General features: G+C 68.7%; 2 protein-coding genes across 3 annotated transcripts; one reads left to right on the forward strand and one right to left on the reverse strand.

Annotated features, from left to right (window-relative positions):
* Window positions 1–212: 212 nt before the first annotated feature.
* NEUROD2 (neuronal differentiation 2) lies at window positions 213–2547 on the reverse strand. The gene is made up of 2 exons (XM_005531414.2): window positions 2417–2547; window positions 213–1294 (listed from the first exon to the last, which is right to left on the reverse strand). The coding sequence occupies exon 2, from the start codon at window positions 1287–1289 to the stop codon at window positions 213–215; it is 1077 nt and encodes a 358-aa protein (XP_005531471.1). The 5' UTR covers window positions 1290–1294; window positions 2417–2547.
* Window positions 2548–12650: 10103 nt separating this feature from the next.
* Window positions 12651–18245, forward strand: PPP1R1B (protein phosphatase 1 regulatory inhibitor subunit 1B). 2 transcript variants are annotated; one of them, XM_005531512.3, is made up of 8 exons: window positions 12651–13871; window positions 14944–15004; window positions 15411–15433; window positions 16153–16225; window positions 16325–16432; window positions 17039–17107; window positions 17586–17732; window positions 17814–18245. In XM_005531512.3, exons 1-8 carry the CDS (start codon window positions 13791–13793, stop codon window positions 17900–17902), a joined length of 651 nt encoding a protein of 216 aa, XP_005531569.1. In that variant the 5' UTR covers window positions 12651–13790; the 3' UTR covers window positions 17903–18245. The 2 variants fall into 2 exon arrangements, with proteins under 2 accessions (XP_005531569.1, XP_087924320.1); XM_088068194.1 differs by having other exon boundaries at window positions 12660–13871; window positions 14721–15004.
* Window positions 18246–18519: the final 274 nt, after the last annotated feature.

Raw genomic sequence — 18519 nt, forward strand, 5'->3', positions numbered from 1 at the left:
GAAAAATCCTCCCAAAAAAGCACTTTGTCCCCACGGGGCGCGGGGACCCGCCGCCGGGGCCGGGTCCCCATATTGCACCAAAGCCCACGGCGGAGCCCCGGGGGCCGATCCGCGGGGCTGCCGCGGGTTGGGGGGGGGGTTGGGGATGTGGGGGGTGGGGTATCGCCCCCCTCCCCGCCACCTCGGCGATGGGGAGGGGTGTGGGGAAGGGGTCAGTTGTGGAAGAAGGCGTTGAGCTCCTCGTACATGGGGCCCCGCTCGTGCGGGAGGTGCATGTCGTAGGGGAAGATGTTCTCGGAGTGGACCCCCCCGCGCATCCCCGCCGACCCGAAGACCAGGTTATGGGCGGCGGGCCGGGAGCCGGGCAGCGCCGAGTAGTGCATAGAGTAGTGGTAGCTTTTCTCGTGGTCGGGGGATGAAGAGTCCTGCTTGAGGGAGAAGTTGCCGTTGATGCAGAGCGGGGGGCTGAGCCCCCCGTCGTACTCCGAGCTGTTGTAGTCGGGGGAGGTGTTGCCGTAGAGGCTCTCGTAGGCGGAGGCGCAGTAGCCGTGTGTCCTCAGCCCGTGCGGCCCGGGACCGGCGGCGGGCGGGCAGGGCGCCGCGGCCAGCCGCGAGCAAGGGTAGGGGTAGGGGTGCACGGCGAAGGAGGCGGCGTTGGGGCCGTGGAACCGACCCCCCTCCTGCCCCTGCTCCGTCAGGAAGTTGCGGGAGTTGAGCTGGAGGCAGCCGGCCACCAGGTTGGTGGTGGGCTGGGACAGCCCCTTGCACAGAGTCTGCACGTAGGAGACCAGGTCGGGCCGCTTGCCCGAGCGCAGGATCTCGGAGAGAGCCCAGATGTAGTTCTTGGCCAAGCGGAGGGTCTCGATTTTGGAGAGTTTTTGGGTTTTGGAGTAGCAGGGAACCACCTTGCGCAGGTTGTCCAGGGCCGCGTTCAGGTCGTGCATCCGGTTCCTCTCCCGGGCGTTCGCCTTCTGCCGCCGCAGCTTGGACCGCTCCAGCCGAGCCTTCGTCATCTTCCTCTTCTTGGGGCCGCGCTTCTTGGGCCGCTCGCCCTCCGCCTCCTCCAGGCCTTCCTCCTCCTCCTCCTCCTCCTCCTCGTCCCCTCCTAGCTCCCCTTCCTCTTTGCTCTCTCCCAGCGAACCCTCGGGCGGCTCCTCGGGAAGGGCGCAGCCCTTCCCCGCCCGCTCCTCCTTCTCGCTCCGGGCATCCTCCTCGCACTCCTCGGCCCAACCGGGGAATTTCGGGACTTCGGGGACCAGGCTGGGCTCGCTGAAAAGTCGCGTCAACATGGTGGCTGCAGCGGGGGGCAAAGAGCCAGGCGTTACCGGCGGCCCCGCCGCCCGCCCCCCTCCCCGCCCCGCTCCCACCCGCCGGGACCGGCGAAAACGAATTGGGCGCGGGGCCGCCCGCCGCTGCCCCCCGCCCCGGCTGCCCGACCCCGGGGCCACCGGGGCTCTCTCGAGGCGCGGCGATTCCGCCCCGGCCCGACCCCCCCCCAGCCCCACCGCCGGGGTCCCCGCGGCCGCCGCCCGCGCCCCTCTCCCGCTGCTCTGCACAACCCCCCGCGCCCCCCCCGCTCCCGGCCCGCCCGATGCCCCCCCTACGGTGCCCCGAGGGCCGGGCCCGGTGTCGCCGGTCCCTCTTTGACGCCTCCAACTTTTCCCTGCCGCGGGCGCGGAGCAGCTCCGGTCGCGGCTCCGCCACCGCCTTCCCGGGGCCGGGGGCGTCGAGTCGAGACCTCCGCCCTTCCCCGCACCCCCAGGTACCCCCCGTACCCCCTCCGGCCCGGTCAGGCGAGCTCGGCTTCCCCTCCCCGCCCCGGGGCTCCCCGCGGCCGCCGGAGCGCGGCCCGTAAAATGCGGCGGCACCAACCGGGGGGCGGCGGGGGCGGCGGGGGCGGCCGGAGCCCCCCCGTGGGGGCGCGGGAGCCGCGGGCGGCGGCGCTGCCGGGGGCGCCCCCGGGGCCGGGCGGCGCGGCGGGGCGGGGGCGGGGGGCACCGCCCGGGGCGAGGGCCGGGGGCGCCGCGGGGGAGCGGGGGTGCGGCTCCGCCAGGTCGGGCCCCCCCGGGGCGGCGGCGCGGAGGCTCCGCGCTGATTTCGTTGTTGCCGCTCGGCCGCCGCTGCCCGCTCCGTCCCACCGGGACCGCGGCGCCCCGGGCGTGCCCAGGCTGGGGGGGGGAAGACCGGGAGCGGCGAAACCCCAACAACCCCCCTTGGGGGGGGCTCCGGCGGGGGGAGAAAACCCCATCAGCGGGACCCGCGGGGAGTGGGAGAACCGAGGGCCGGGAGAGAACGAAAGACAGGGGGAAAAAAGGGCGAGACGTGGCGGAGAAACAAAATCAACATGGAAGTTGCCTTTTCTCCATTCAAGTTTCCTCCGCTGCCCTCCCAACCCTCCACTTCTTACATAACTCACCTTCGGGCGGACCGCAGGAATTCTTATTTCATTGTTCCCAGCATCTTCTGGGAGCGGGACGCGGCTCCTTGAGGTGCTCCAGCCTCCTGCAGTCCTCTATCCAAAAGGAGGCGAGAGTGGCATCTCTACCCAGCAAAGGGGGTACCAGCTCTGCTGCCAGTGCCATATGGTTGGCACGTCATGCGCGAGAGCTATCACATGAGAGCTAATGATTGACATGCGCTTGCATTCAGGGAGATTTGTCTCTCTGGGGAAGGAGGACTCGCCATCTGTCACTCTGTACTCTAAAAAAAAAAAAAAAAAAAAAAAGAAAAAAAAAAAAAAAGAAGAAAAAAAAAAAAAAAACCTCTTCCAAATCTCCAGCTCTGCCTACACGCTGCAAAATGGGACCCGGGCGAGATGCAGGCGATGGCGGGGCCGGGAGGAACAATGGAGCCAGCGGGAAAACCGGCCATCCCGGCTGGGCCAAGCGTGGCGGGGACACAGGCGGGCGCTGGGGTGAGGGGGGAGATGCCACGGGGACCCTCGCTGGGAGCTGGCATCTGCGGCTCGCCGCAAAATGCCGCGGCGGCTCGCCCAGGTCCGTCCCCACCCTCAGCCAGCAGCCGAGCGGCGATGGCTGCGGTGGCGAGGGCCTGGAGCGGGCTGGGGGCTGCGGCCGGGCACGACAGAGGTGGTGGCAGTGCCCGCTTTGGCCACGCCGGTGCTGGCGGGGGGCTGCAGGTGTGGCGTGGGCAGGGCTGGTGGCTGCGGGGCCGTGTGTCCCCATGCGGGTGGCACATGGACGTGGTGGCACCCCCGTGGCCACACGGCCACGCCAGTGTCCCTGCACCCCATGGCACGGCCCCACACACCCTCTGTGTGCACACACACCGACACACATCCCCTTGCACACTCACAGCCTCCCTCAGCGCACGGGGGCTGAGCCTCCACGGATCCCGATCCCACCGTGGTGGTGGGATCCCGAGGCCCGGCCGTGCAGCGATGCAGCCAACGAGGCCTTTGTCTGTCAGGCAACTCCTCATGGCTCTGTCAGCCTCCGGTCCCCAAATCTGTCCCCACCACAGTGGCTGGGCACCCAGAAATGGCCACTGCCCTTTTGGGGCAGCAGCTGGGCCGCAGAACCTAAATGGGCACGCGGTGTCCCCAGAAGCCACTTCCCATCACCCGGAGCTCCGGTCCTGGCCGCATCCATCGAGGCCAATGTCGTGTCCTGGATCTCCTGTCCCCACAAAACCGGGGGATCAGGACGTGCCCGGCCTGAGGGGCTGGGTGCCACACTCCAGCACGTGCCGGCCGTACACGCTAGGTGAGGGTGGCGTGGCCACGACGTGGACACGGTGACGGCGGTGGCTGTGCCCGCACGCACACAAAGGGCTGGCCGTGCCCGGCCACCGGGGCTTTGCCAGGGCCATCAGCGGTGCCCATTCCCCCCGGTGCAGGTGCCGGGGCTGGCACGTGACAGAGGGGCTCCGCCGGTGGCGAGCGTCCCCCCGGCGCGAACCCTCCGACTGTCACTCACGGCTGCGGCCGAGCAGATGGCACCTGGGCTGGAGCCGGCCCGCAGGGAGGCAGGGCCCACCCCGACCCTGCCGGTGCCACGCTGGGCACGGCTTCCCGGGCATCCTCCTGGCACAAGGTGTCCCTTTCCCTCAGCGCCGTTCAGCTCCCTCTGTCGCTGCCATCTTCGTTTTGCCGGTGGGTGACCCGCTGGGGACGCCGTGCTCCACGAGCCCACCCTCACCTGATGCCTGTGGCACGTCAGAGCCCGCTCTGGGTAAGTCACCGCTCCTCTGCCATCGGTCCCCAGGCCGGGGGACACCCAGCCCTTGGAGGGTGGCCACGCCCTGGGTGTCAGGGCAGTGAAGCCATCGGTGCCCCATTCCTGGCATCAGACTTAGGGCCCGTGGGGCACCGATGGGGGCCCTGATTCTGCCTGAGGCCGAGGAGATGCCCCAGCATGAGTGGCCGAGCTGGCCCGTGTGGGGACAAGGGTGGGGACAGGGACGAGCAGCAAGGCCCTGGCCCAGTGTACCCATTACAGCCTAATTAGCAGCCGGTGAGCGCGAGGGTGGGCGCCGGCGTGAGGCTCATCAGCATGCGCAGAGCTTGGAGGGAGAAGAAAGTGGAGACATGAAACGGGGAGAGGAGATGAAAGGGGAGCAGGGAGATGAAAACCCAAACTGCTGCCTCGTGGCCGGGCTGTGCCTGGACACGGCCCACAGAGAGGGCAGGAGTGGGGTCCCGGTGTTGTCCCTGTGCTGTCCCCTCCACCGTGGCTGCTGATGGCACAGGGCAGAGCAGAGCAGGGGCAGCACCATCCTCATCCTCGGGTGACTTTGGGAAGGGGCTTCATCCAGGGAGGTGAGCAGGGGCTGGATGAGCAGCATCCATCCCACGGGAATTGTGGCTGTCCTGTGCAGCAGGGGCAGGTGAGGTTGAGGTGAACCCAGCACCAGGCACAGTTTGGGGAGCAGGGTGGGAGCAGGGGCAGGGCTGGGTGCTGCCTTTTTGGGTGTGGGGGCTGGGGGAGATGGTCCCAGTGACCCCGGGGCTCTGCTCCCCATCCCTCTGATGGTCCTCGTGTGCAGGGACCGGCTGTCCCAGCGCTGCCACCTCTGGTCCCGCTTCTGTCTCTGGTGGCCCCGGTGCCAGGCACACAGCGAGGAGTTTGGCTGAGGCATGAAGCTCTTTCCTCCTCCAAAATCCATCCTCCAGCAGGAAGGCGATGGATGCAGACGGGGACCCTGCCTGCGGCAGCGACGGCTCCGTCCCCGGGGTGTCAGGGGACACGTGCCACGGGGAGGGACACGGTGAGGGCACAGAAGCAGCTCGGCGCTGGCAGAGCCGGCGGTGGGAGCCGGGTGCTGGGTGGTGCCGGGACGCGGCTGGGAGCCAGCTGGGCCCGTGGCGGCTCCAGGGGCCCAGCGTGGGGCGAGTTCGCCGGGGCTCAGCCGGTGCCACAGCCCCCGCGTGGGGCCAGCGCCTCGGCCAGGCCACGCTGCCCCTCCCCGGGGTGGCACGGGGGTCATCCCAGCTGTCCCCCATGGCCGGTGGGGTCCCTGCTGCCCCTCGGCGAGGCCGATCCGTGCGGGGCCCGAGCGATGGATCCGGCTCCGGCATCTCCCCGCGAGCGGTGGCGGGGGGAGGCGGGGGCCGCTGCCAGATGGAGCCGGCTCTGCACTGCAATATTTCTGGGAGGTGAAGGCTGGGGAGAGATGGATGCGCTAACGTGCGGCGGAGCCACCGCCGGGAATGTCACTGAGGGGAGGAGAGCAGCGGGAGCAGGAGCTGAGCCCATCCCTGTCCCCATCCCTGTCCCCGTCCTTGTCCTCGCTGCCTTCGGGCCGGGTCCCTGGAGCAGCTCCTCCCTCGTAGGACCCATCCCTGGGCATCCTCCAGTCACCGGGTGAGCAGGGCCCCAGCTGCGGGTGGGGGGGCTCTGGGGGATGGGGAGGGGTGGGTGGTGCCCTGCCTGTCCCCGTGTCCCTAAATGTCCCTGCAGTGGTGACTGCAGGGTCATGGGTGGGGAGCTTGGGAGGAGGAGGAAGCTGATGGAGGAGGGAACTGAGGGAAGAGAGGGGGGGCCCTGGCTGAACTGGCATCAGGGGGGTTTTGGGAACTCCTTCATCTTCTGCCAGAGGAGGATGGGGAGATGCTGTGCCAGCCCTGGGGCTGTGCTGTGGCTGCTTCACCCACTGGATCCTGCTCCCAGGGCATCCGAATTCCTGCTCATATCCCCCGCCTGTGTCCCCAACATGTCACCCAGCCTGTGTCCCCAACATGTCACCCAGCCTGGCCCCCCAGCCTGGCCCCCCAGCCTGGCCCCCCAGCCTGGCCCCCACACTCACACACAGGCCAGGGACTTGACAAGTGCTCTTTAAGCCACACTTTGTTAATTAGGAAAATGACACCTGGGAATTGCCCAGTGGGAAACTGCCAGAGCCACGGCTCCGTGTGGCGCTGAGGACAGATGATCACGGGGTGGGGACACAGGGGACTTACACCCCCTGCCCCACGCTCCTCTGTCACCTGAGGGGGTCAGATGTCCTTTGGGGACGGTGAGGGGGCTGGGACAGGGGACCCCAACCCAGGGCTGCCATTGTGCCACCAGCAGAGCTGGCTGCTGCTGAGGTAACAAGGCTAGCCTGATGACATCACAAAGGTCTATGACATCACAACCGCTCTGTGACGTCACCAGGCTGCAGGACTGGCCACAGCAGCCTCTCCATGGCCACCGTGGCGGGTCGGGGGTCCCACACTGGCAGTGCCACCGTGGCGGGTCGGGTGCTGCTGGCAGCGGCCCCGGTGCCCCCCGTGGCAGATGGCGGCTGCCAGGGCCCGTTTCGGGGGGCTGTCAGGGCCCGGTGCTGGGGGGATGCGGCACACGGGGGTGCTGGGGGCTGCCCGTGGCCGTGGCTCCTTCCATCGCCCCCAAAAGCAGGGACAGGCAGCGGGTGGCCCTCCCGGCAGTGCACTGAGTGTGTCAGGCCTCAGCCAGACGGGTGGGCACAGGTGAAGGGACACCTGGGTGGCACCAGGGACAAAGGCCAAGGGGCTGGGGGTGCCAAGCCGCATCCCCCGGAGCCTCAGGTCACATCCCTCGGGAGCGGCTCCAGGGCTACCATCGTACAGCTCAGCCGCTCCCACCAGCCCCAGGGACCCCGGTGAGGGGCACCCTGGGGTGCTCCCGCCATCCCCGGGTGCCGCAGTCCCTGGGGACCCCCATCCCACCTCCCGGGTGCCTTTGGAGACCCCCACCCCGAGAAGCAGCGCCCCCACCCCAGCCCCGAGCTGGGGGGAGCCCGGCAGGGAGTGGATTTGGGGAGATGGGGAGGGTCTCCATGGCGACAGAGCGCGATGACGACAGTCGCCATGGCGAGGCTGCGTGGCCCGGCCCGTTGCCATGGCGATGCGCCTGGCACAGCGAGTCGCCATGGAGATGGCCGAGGGATGGAGCGGTCCCCATGGCTCGGGGACCCAGGCTGGGATGGGATGGGGGAAAGGGGGTGACCCGGGGGCTGAGCCCCCCAAACCCCACGCGGGGCCTCGCCGGTGCCGCTGCCTGCCCGGTGCCGCCTCGTGCCCGGTGCCGCCGCCGCCGCCCGGGATCATTTTCACGAGGCTTTTCCACTCCAGTTCACACTCCCATCTGACAGGCCCAACTTCTCATTTTCAGAGTAATCACTCCACTGCACTAATTGCACATGCAAATATGCAAATTCGTATTAATTAATTACTATACTAATTAGTTCTGTGGTATTTGCGAGTAATAAATCATTCGGAGGGAGCGGGAAGCTGGAGACCTGGCCCATTTACACTTCGCATAAAAATTTAATAGGCGCTCCGGCTGATCCGGGACAGCCGCGCCACCGCACTTAAAGGGACAGAGCTGGCCTGGCACGGCGTGGGGGGCACCGGCCCCCCCGGCCCCACCGCAGAGAGGGGGTCAGGGCATGCAGAGTGGGCGGGGAAAGGCAAAATTAGGGAAAAGCACCGGGGAGGAGGAATAGGGGTGGTTTGGGGGCGTGTGATGTGAGGGGGGTGATGGATGTGGTGGGCTCGGTGGTTTCCTCGTGGGGAAACTGAGGCAAGGAGGACAGGCTGGTCCCCATGCTGCACCCCAGTGTGGGGGGGTCTTGCCTTGCCTGGTGGTGTCAGACCCCTCCTGGCACTCAAGGATGGGGGTACCCAGTGGGGTCACCCTGCTTGGCAGCCGGGTGGGCTCTGACCAGGCACCGCTGCTGCACCGGCACGGTGACCACGCCACAACAGTGACCACACCAACACTGCCACCAGACTGGCACCGTGACCACACTGGCACCGTGACCGTGCCAGCATCACCACTGTGACCACACCAACACTGCCACCAGACTGGCACCGTGACCGTGCCAGCATCACAACTGTGACCACACCGGCACAGTGACCACATGCCACCACACGCCAACACGGTGACCACACCATCACAGCGACCACATTGGCACCGTGCTCGCTCTGGCACTGCCACCACGCCAGCACCGTGACCGTGCCAGCGCAGTGACCACGCTCTCAGGGTGACCACGCTGGCACCATGACCAGGCTGGCACCGCCACCACGCCGGCACCGTGACCGTGCCAGCACAGTGACCACGCTCTCAGGGTGACCACGCTGGCACCACCACCAGGCTGGCACCGCCACCACGCCGGCGCCGCTCTCGCGCCAGCTCGGCGCAGCCGCTCCCCGCTGCCACCTTGGGGGATTTTGCGAGCCTTTAATTGTCGTAAGCACAGATTAATTAAGCAGCGATAAACACAAACCCATGCATTATTGATGAATAAGGGTGAGTTCAGGTTGGTGCGATCGGTGTAATTAAATATAAACCTCAAGCTGCCCATTGTTAACGGACAAATTACATTACTATTGCGACACGTGTCGGGGCGCCGCGGCCGGCGAGGGGCTCACGCCCTTGCACCTCCACCCACGGCCTCCAGAGAGGGGGTGTGGGGTAGGAATGGGGACCCCCCCCAGTGCCGGGGTCGGGCCCTTTCCCATCCTGGATCCGTGTGCAGCGAGGATGGTGCTCCATAGGCCCAGGGACGCATCACCAGCCCACGGATCCGTGCAGACGGCAGGAGAGATGGGGGGTCCCCGCAGGGCCCCGCTGGGGTGTGGGGATGTGTGGGGGCTGTGGACGGCACAGCCCTGCCCCACACACGGATGCACACACGGATGCACACGCATGAACATCTCTGGCACACACATGAGCACACACGTGCCCGTCCCTGGCGCGCACACACATCCACACGCAGCCAGGCTCCTCCTTCCTTGTTCCCTCCTCCCGTACCCAAACACCCCCCTGGCAGCAGGGGAACCCCCCCTCACCGTGTCCCCACATCCCCGACCCCCCCCCCTGCATGACCAGAGCCCCCCCGTGGGCATCACACGGTCCCCTGCGTCCCTCTGGGACCCCCCTGTGCCAGGCACCGTGGCCGTGTCCCCTCCCCGCAGGCACCGGGCTCTCCCCGTTGAGTCCCCGGGGACACCCCCGCACCTCCACGGGGACAAGTGACAATGACCCCGGGGGGCTGCGGGAGAGTGGCGAGCCCGGCTGTGCCCCCCTGGCCCCCCTCGCCCGGCGCGGGGTGGGGGGTGCCAGCTGGAAGCTATTTATTAACCAGTCATGGTTAAATTGGTTTATAAATTAACAGATGTTTTAACTTTATTCTTTCTTCTGGGAATGGAGGCAGCAAACTGGTCTGTGCTGGCGGCCGGGACCCCCCCGGGGGGGGGCAGAGATGGGAGTAGGGGGAGTGCGGCTGGGAGCCCCCCTTCAGCCCACCCTGGCAGGGATCCGGGGGGGCACCAGGATGAGTTTTGGGCTCCCTTGGTGTCCCACCTCCGCAGGGAAGGGGGCGGGTGAGGCTTCAGCCTGTAGAGGCCTCGTGCTACAGGTGGGTAAACTGAGGCACGTGATGTCACCCAAGCAGAGGAGACCCCCGGGCTGCCTCTCCGAGCCTCAGCATTGCACCCCTTCCCTCCTGGAACTCCCTAGACTTGCCCACGCCCCATTCCCCCTTTATCCTCCCGGTATTCCCCCACAAAGTTCTCCCGTCCGAGGTTTGACCTCGTGCACGCCCTGGCACCGGGCATGAACCCCCCCAAAGCAGCACAGCCCCTGCTTGGGTGGGTGCCCACCCCGGGGGTTGTCTCAGGACCCCCCAGTGCCCCCAGCCCCCAATCCCACCCCGCGGTGTGGGTGCGAGGCTCGGCACGGGCCGGTGGCCGGTGGCTGCCAACCAGGACAGCTCCGCTCCGGCCACCCTGTGCCAAAGCCCTTGAGCCGCTGCCCGGCCCACGCTGCCGTGCCAGCCCCGGTGGCCGTGCCAGGCTGGCCATGCCAGTGTCGGCAGTGACATCTGCCACCGCGTGCCGCGGAGCCCACGGGCACACGGGGCTGGTGAGGGCACCGATGGCACCGGGACCGGGCACAGCCCAGGGGGGCCGGGGGAACGCAGCCCCCTTGCCCACCCTGTTGGGGGTTCAGGGGTGCGGCTCCTCCTCGTCGTGCTTGGTGTGGGGACACAATACTCCATCCTGCCGGGAATCCAGGGAATCCAGGGACACAAACCCTCCTCGGGCCAGCCTTGGAGCCCCCACACTTTTCCGGGGTCAGGGGGTTGCAGACCACCCCCCATCATGCTAAAGACATGGGATTCTAGCCCCCCGATCGCGGTGGGCTATAGGGGTGCAGCCCCCCAGTCCTGCCAGCGCCGGGCAGTGCCTCAGTTTCCCCATGGCACCCCCCAGTGCTGCCCAGTGACCCTGAACAGAGCAGTGGGTGCCCCTTCCCCAGCCCCCCATGAAGCCCCATTTAGGAAAGGTCCCTCCCAGGCCCCCTTTCCCTCTGCAGCCCCCCAGGGTGGTCGCTGGGGGGGTTCCCGGCAGCGAAGGGGTTAAGCCGCCTGCGTACCCCCCCCCCCTCCCACCGCCCCCTCGGGCTCCCACGCGTGCTCTGCTCCCACGCGTGTTCCCACTCCCGGCATCTCCTCTGCACCCAGGGGAGCACCGGCCCCCACCCGCCGCCCCCGCTGCAGCTCCTGGGGGGCGGCGGCACCCACGGGGGGTCTTGGGGTGCTGGGGGGTTCTCGGGGGGCTCAGCCCAGGGGGAGCTGGGAGGGGACACACCGGAGCGGGGTGAGGGACACCCCCACGGGGCCGGGCGCGGATACCGGGCTGAGGGGAGCTGGGGGCGGGGGTCCCGGCACCCCCGAGCCGACCCCCGCCCATCCTGTGGCCACGCCCCCTCAGTGCACAGGCCCCGCCCCCCGACACTCACCCTTGGACCGTGCCATCGTCCCGGTGTGTTTGTCCCCACGATGCGCTGTCCCCGCAAGGCCCTGCCCCAGTCAGGTCCTGTCCCCGTGGCGCCCTGTCCCCCAAAATCCTGCGTCCCTGATGCGCCACAACACTGTCCCCTGCACACCCTGTCCCCACCATGCTCCGTCCCAGGGACACTTCGTCCCCACGGGACCCTGTCCCCACGGTGCTCCATCCGCAGCACACCCTGTCCCCATCCCTGGGACACTTCGTCCTCACGGGACCCTGTCCCCAGGGTGCTCCACCCCCAGCACACCCTGTCCCCATCCCTGTGACACTTCGTCCTCACGGGACCCTGTCCCCAGGGTGCTCCACCCCCAGCACACCCTGTCCCCGTGGTGCTCCGTCGCCACCCTATCCCCGTGGCACCCTGTCCCCACGACGCTCGGTCCCTGCTGCACCCCACCACCACAACGCTCCGTTCCCAGCTCTGTCCCCATCTTGTCCCCACGCAGGTCCATCCCCACACCCTCTGCCCCCGGGACACCGCGCCACGTCCGTCCCCACGGCTCCGCGGTGGGCGCAGGCTCCTGCTCCTCGCCGGTGCCCGCTGGCGGGGGGCGAGCGCTTCTTCCCTCAACCTGCTGCTATTTTTACTCTCTCTGCGGGAGGATTCGCTGCTGCGCGGAGCTGCAGCCCCCGCGGCACCGCGGCACGGGCACGGGGACGGGCACGGCACGGGGACGGGCACGGCACGGGGTGCCCACGGTGCCGTCCCGGCGACGAGCGGGGCCATGTGTGCCACACGTGTGCCTGGAAGGTGCCCCCGGTGTGGCCCCCCCGTGCCACGCTGCAGGTGCCACCCGCGGGTGACGGTGCGTGGGCGCGGGCGCGGGCGGCGCGTGCCGATCCCGGGGGGCTGCGGGTGCTGGCGCTGCCGCAGCGCAGCGAGGGGAGGGGGCCCGGCCACCCCCTCACACGGCGTCTTCGTGGGTGGGAGAAGCGGGAACAGCAGCGGGATGGAGCCCGGGAACCTGTTGCCATAACGACTCCGGTCCCGGGATGGGGACGATGCTCAGAACCTGGCACGGGATCACCCGGCACAGGGTGACCGAGGGACCCTTCACTTTGTCCCCAGAGTTTGGTCTCCATGAGGACACTGGGCTGTGGTGGAGCCTGTCCCTGATTTGTCCGCACCTGAGTGGTCACTGCCACAGGGATAAGTTTGTCACCTAGAGCTAGGTTTTGTCACCCAGAGTCCGGCTTTGTCACACAGAGCCAAGATTTGTCACGCAGATCCAAGATTTGTCGCCCAGGAGCTGGACTTTGTCACCTAGAGCTGGGCTTTGCCAGTCAGAGCTGAGATTTGCCACCCAGAGCCGAGATTTGCCACTCAGAGCCGAGATTTGCCACCCAGAGCCAAGATTAGTCACCCAGAGCCGGGCTGTGCCGTGTTTTGCCGAGCTTTGCCGCGTGGTGCCGGGCGGGCGGGAGGCTGGTCCATGGCTCGGTGCCACTCGGGTAAATATTTTGCTGGAGCGGTGGCTGCTGGCCCACGGCCACCCGCAGCCGTTGGAGCACCGGGAGATCCGGGGGACGGAGCCAGTTCCCAGCTCCCCCTTCCTCGTTCCTGCTCAGAGGCGGCTTCCATCGACACCGCCCCGGGACATCCCAGGAGGGGACGAGCCAGCGCTCCGGCTGCTGGCCACCCCGCTGTCCCACTGCCTGGCGACCCCCTGGCTGTGCCCCTTCAGTGGGGCAGGAGAGGTGCCCTCGATGTCCCCCTCTCCCTGCCTGGACTGTGCAGCCCTGGTGCCCAGCGTTGCCCTGAGGGATGAGCCCCCGCTTCCCCACGGGGAACATTTTGTGTCCCGTGGGGTTTTCTATGGGGAAAATCTCCAAAAGCTGGGGAAGAACCAGGGCAGGTGGGCACAACCCTGGCTGAAGACACAGCCCCCCTACCCCCGACATCCCGGGGGCTGCAGCTGAGGGTGGGGGGACCCCCAGCACACAGGCGATGGGATGTTTTGGGAGTCCCATGTCCCCACCGATGTCCCCTGCACAGATCCCCAGAGTGGTGTCCCCGTCCCGTGTGGCACAGAGTAGCCGGGTGGGGGGAATTTTGCCGCTGCCCACACAGGGGTGGGAGCGGCTGTCCCCCCGTCCCCTCTCCCCCACCTCTGGGGCGACTCGGGCATAAGGGACAGGGACACACATGGAGCCACCCGTCCCTGTCCCATCCCAACCGGCCACCGCAGGCGGGGTTCCCCATGGCAGGGAAGGGGTTAAGGACCCCCCATAGGTTGGCTGAACCCCCTGGGGGGCTCCCCAAGGGCTCATTACCGCGGCCTCAGCCCCCCTGCCCGGGGAGGGGGGGATGAATAATTCAGCGCCTGGTAGGAAGACGTGTCCTCCCTCCCTCTCCTTCCTCCTCCTCCTCCTCCTCCTCACCGGCTCTGCCTTCCCCACCTCCCGCCACTCTCATTCCTCGCCGTACCGAGCCCCGGGTGCCACCGAACTCCGCTCGGTACCGGTGCCAGAGACCCCCCCCCGGCTCCGGTGACTCCCGGCCAAGGCCATGGACCCCAAGGAGCGCAAGAAGATCCAGTTCTCCGTGCCGGCCCCCCCCAGCAACCTGGACCCCCGCGCCGTGGAGATGGTGAGGGTGGGGAGCGGGGACACCCCGGGGGTCCCTCCTCTCGGCCAGGGCCAAGCGCTGCCGGTGACCTCCGGGCACGGAGGGACCCCCGGGATGACCCGTGTGGGACGGGAGGGGGACGCGGGAGAGCCGCAGGAGGGAGGCGGGGAAGGACGGGGACACTGGGGACGGGATGGGGACAGAGCGGGACAGGAGGGAGGGGATGGGACAAGGGGGATCGGAGGCGACAAGAGGGACGGGATGGGAGCGGGAGAGCAGAACGAGAGGGATCGGAGGGGACAGAGGGGACAAGGCAGGGAATGGGACAAGGGGGATCGGAGGGGACAAGAGGGGACAAGGCAGGGGATGGAAGGGACAGAGGGGACGGGGGGGATGCGTTGGGACAGATGGGATGGGACAAGGGGGAGGTGGGAGGGGACAGAGGGAGGGAGGGGATGGATCCGGGAGGAGATCGGAAGGGACAGAGGGGACAGCAGGGAGAGGATGGGACCGGCAGGGCGAGGGGGATCGGAGTGGGCAGGGGATGGGACGGGAGGGACAGACCGGACGGGACTGCGTGGGGGACACCGAAAGGGACGGGAGGTGGGAGAGACGGGGACAGACGAGAGAGCTCCAAGGTCCCCGTGGAAGCTGCGTCCCGAGCAGGAAGAGTTGTGCCAGGGGGACAGGGACAGGGACAGGGACAGGGACAGGGACAGGGACAGGGACAGGGATGGCACGGGAGAGCAGGGAAGGGATGAGACAGAGGGCACGGGAGGAAGACAGGGTTGGGATGAAGGGGACGGGACACGCTGGGAGTCGGTGCAGCCACCCCCACGCGTTGTCCCTGATCCGAGGGGACGTCCCCAGCACACGCCGGACCCAGAGCCCCCGGGAGGAGCTGGTCTGGGGCTCTCATGGGGCTGGGACGCACTGAGGACACTCCGGGGACCCCGTGCCGGGTGGGCTCGTGGCCCTGCACCCACAGGCGCACACACGCTCACACACGTGCAGACACGTGTCCCTGGGGCGCAGGGCAGGGGACAGGGGGACCCGGGGCGTCCCCAGCCGGTGACACCCCGCTGTGCCCCAGATCCGCCGGCGGAGGCCCACGCCGGCCATGCTCTTCCAGCTCTCCGAACACTCCTCACCAGGTGAGCGGGGTACGGGTGGGACACGGGGCAGGGGATGTCCGGTCCAGGGACGGGAGGCGGTGGCAGGGATGGGACATGGTGTCTGTCATACACGGTGTGGCATGTCTGCGATGGGACACGGTGTCTGTCATACACGGTGTGGCATGTCTGGGACACGGTGGCAGGGAGGGGACGTGGTGGGGGGTGGGATGTAGTGTCACCTGTGGAATGGGATGTCTGGGAAGCGAGATGGTGGCAGGGAGGGGACGGGGTGCCACATAAGGAAGGGGGTGGCAGGGAGGGGACGCGGGTCTCCGGCGGGCAGGGAAACCCCTGGAGGGGGGTCCGAGGGTGGGCAGGACCCTGTTCAGCTCCGCTCGGTGCCGGTGTCCCGCTCACCCCTCTCTCCCCGGCGCCGCTGACACAGAGGACGAGAATCTGCCCTACCAGGTAAGTGGGCGCCGGGACCCCCGCCACAGCCCCGCTCCCCCGTCCCTTGTCCCCCGGGGGGGTTATCGGGGCCCAGCCCTGGCGCCCGGAGCTTATCGGCTCCTTCCCGGCACGGGCACATGGCGCCAGCGCCGGGGACAGGGACACGGGATGGGGACATGGAACCGAGCCAGGCTGTGGAGTTTGGCCGCGGTGCAAACCAGCGCGTGACCGTGGCGGGGTCACCCCCCCAGTGTCCCCAGTACTGTGTCCCCAGTGCCACATCCCCATGGTGGAGTCCCAAATACAAGGTCTCCGTAACAGGGTCACCAACAGGGGAACCCCAAAATCACGTCCCCAAGGCAATGTCCCCATAGTGGGGACTCCAATGCCACGTCCTCACGGCAGTGTCCCCACAAGGGGGGTCCCCAGCATAGGACCCCCATGACAGGGTCCCCATGGAGGGGTCCTCAGGACGGTGCCCCCAGTACCCCACCCCCAGTGCGAGGTCCCCAGTGCAGGGTCCCATCATGGTGTCCCCAACTCCCTGTCCCCAGTGCCACATCCCCTTAGCAGGATCCTCATTGCTGGGCATGGGGTGGGTGTTGGCCTTGGGTCCCCATCGCGAGACCCCCATCGCAGCCCCCCACCTCGCCAGGGGGGTTCCCGGCTCTCCCGGGGCCGCGGTGACCCCCGTGGGGACACCAGGCCCCCCCATCCCGACACCGCTTCCCCCGCAGCGCTCGGGCGAGGGCTGCCTGCTCAAACCAAAGAGGACCAACCCGTGTGCCTACACCCCGCCCTCGCTCAAAGGTACCGCGCGCGGGGACAGCGGGGGGACTGGGGGGACACCCCGGTGCTCCCAGTGCTCCCAGTGCCCCCAGTTCCCCCCTGACACCGGCGTCTCCCCAGCGGTGCAGCGCATCGTGCAGTCCCACCTGGAGAGTGGCATGGGAGGGGGTGACAGCTCCGACGGGGAGCCCGATGACGGCTGCGACCCCGACAGTGCCCTCGAGTCTGGTGAGGGGGACGGGGGACCTGGGGATGGGGCTGCCGGAGCCCTGGGGACGCGGGGACATGGATGTCAGAGCCTGGGGAACACAGGGACATTCTGGAGCCCGAGGGATGCGGGGATGTGGTGATGGGGCTGCTGGAATCTGGGGGATGGGGACATGGCACTGCCAGAGCCCAGGGGACCGGGGGACATGGGGACACAGAGACAAGGATGCCGGAGTCCAGGGGATGTGGGGACAAGGGAACAGGGCTTCTGGAGCCCAGAGAACGTGGCGATAGGATTGCTGGAGCTTGGGGGGCACGGGGACAGGCTGCTGGAGCAGGGACTGGGGTCATCATTCCATGTCCTCGGGGACGAGGCGTGTGCCGGGGTTGGCACACGGACTGGCTGCTGCCGCTGCTGCCTGTCCCTGCTGCCGGTGCTTCTTGTCCCTGCTGCCCTCTCCGGGCACCACGTCCCCCCGCCGGGCCGTGTCCCCGTCCCCCGCGGGGCCGGGTGACGCCAGCCGGACCCCCGGCCGCTGTCTGACGCGGCAGTGCCCGGTCCCGGCGGGGCCCCGGTGCCGCGCGTGCCTCGCGGTGCCCCGGCCTCATCGACCCCCGCCCGGGCAGCCCCGGGGAGCCAGGGCAGAGCCGAGCGCAGCTACTTCCCCGCCGGGCTCAAGGCGCACAAGCGGAAAGGTAACGGGATGGGGACGGGGAGTGGCGGAGGGATGGGGATGGGGACAGCGAGGGCTGGATGGGGGTGGGGGATGGATGGGGATGGGGGTGACGGAGGGACAGGGACAGCGGGGGATGGGGACAGCCGGAACATAGGGACAGTGGGAGGAACGGGGATGGCAGGGGGACAGACGGAGTGGAGGTGATGGCAGAGAGACAGAGGTGGCAGGAGGATGGGGACAGTGGGGGGACGGGATGGGGATGGTGGAGGACAAGGATCTGGGGGCGGTGGGAGGATTGGGACAGCAGGACAGGGATGGCAGAAGGATGGGGATGAAGGGGACACGGGGACAACGAGGGGACTCGCTCCCTCTCCCGCTGCATCCCCTCGCCTGGGGATGCCGGGCGGGTACCAGGGCTTGGGGTCGCGTCCCCCCCGCGCCTCAGCGGGGCCACCTCACGCTGTGGGTCCCTGGGGCCACCGTGCTGTCCCCCCCAGGCGGGCAGAAGGTGTCCTTCGCCGGCGGCATCGACGAGCGCGAGGAGGACCTGAAGTCGCTGACGGTGTCAGAGATCCCCGAGGACCCCGAGGGAGCGGAGGGTGACGAGGAAGAGCCGGGGCAGGAGCAGGACGGTGGCACCGGGGGTACGTGGGCCGTCACCCCCTGTCCCCGCCTGTCCCCGGTGCCACCACGCCCGGCGCTGACGCCCCGTTTTCTGTCCCCAGAGCGGCGACACGTTGGCTTCGCCGAGGTGCCCTCGCGCCCCATCGGCACCGAGCGCCACTCGCCCACCTTCCCGCTGGGCACCAGTTAGCTGGCACCGGGCACCGGGCACCGGCCCCCCGGCGCCCCCGGCCCCCGCAGCTTCGCCTGTGCCCCCCGGCTGCCCCCCGCCCGCTGCCTGCGCTTCGTCTGCCGTGTGCCATGTGCCGTGCGCCATGTGCCGTGTGCCGCGCCATGCTGGGCCGCGCCGGGACACGTCGGGACCCCCGGCCACGGCCGCCCCCTCCCCACGGGCCTCGTTGCCCCCCCGGCTGCCGGCGCAGGAGCCGGGGATGGGACCCCCGGGCGCTGGTGGGGTCTGGGCCCCCCCTGGCTGCTGCCCCCCGGCCCCAACCGAGCAGAGCCCCCTGCCCGCAATAAACGGCTGTACAGAGGCTGGAGCGTGTTTGGGGGGGCTGCGGCCAGGGGGGGCTGCGGGCTCTGAGCCCCTTCGTGGGGGGGGGGGGGCTGGCCCTTGCTGAGGGGTGACAGACTGGGGGGGTGGGGCAGGGGATGGGGGGGGTGGGGGTCTGCGGGCCGGAGCAGGAGATGCGGGACAGGGCCACGGGACACCCCGTGAATCCCCCTCTCCCATAGGAGAATGGTTTGTCCCTCGCCCCACTGATTCCCCCCATGTGCGGAATGGTGTCTTCCAGCCCCATGGATACT

The sequence above is a fragment of the Pseudopodoces humilis genome, chromosome 29 (assembly GCF_049639895.1).
Source record: "Pseudopodoces humilis isolate 2021_Gansu_Grassland_sample_001 chromosome 29, ASM4963989v1, whole genome shotgun sequence".
NCBI lineage: Eukaryota > Metazoa > Chordata > Aves > Passeriformes > Paridae > Pseudopodoces > Pseudopodoces humilis.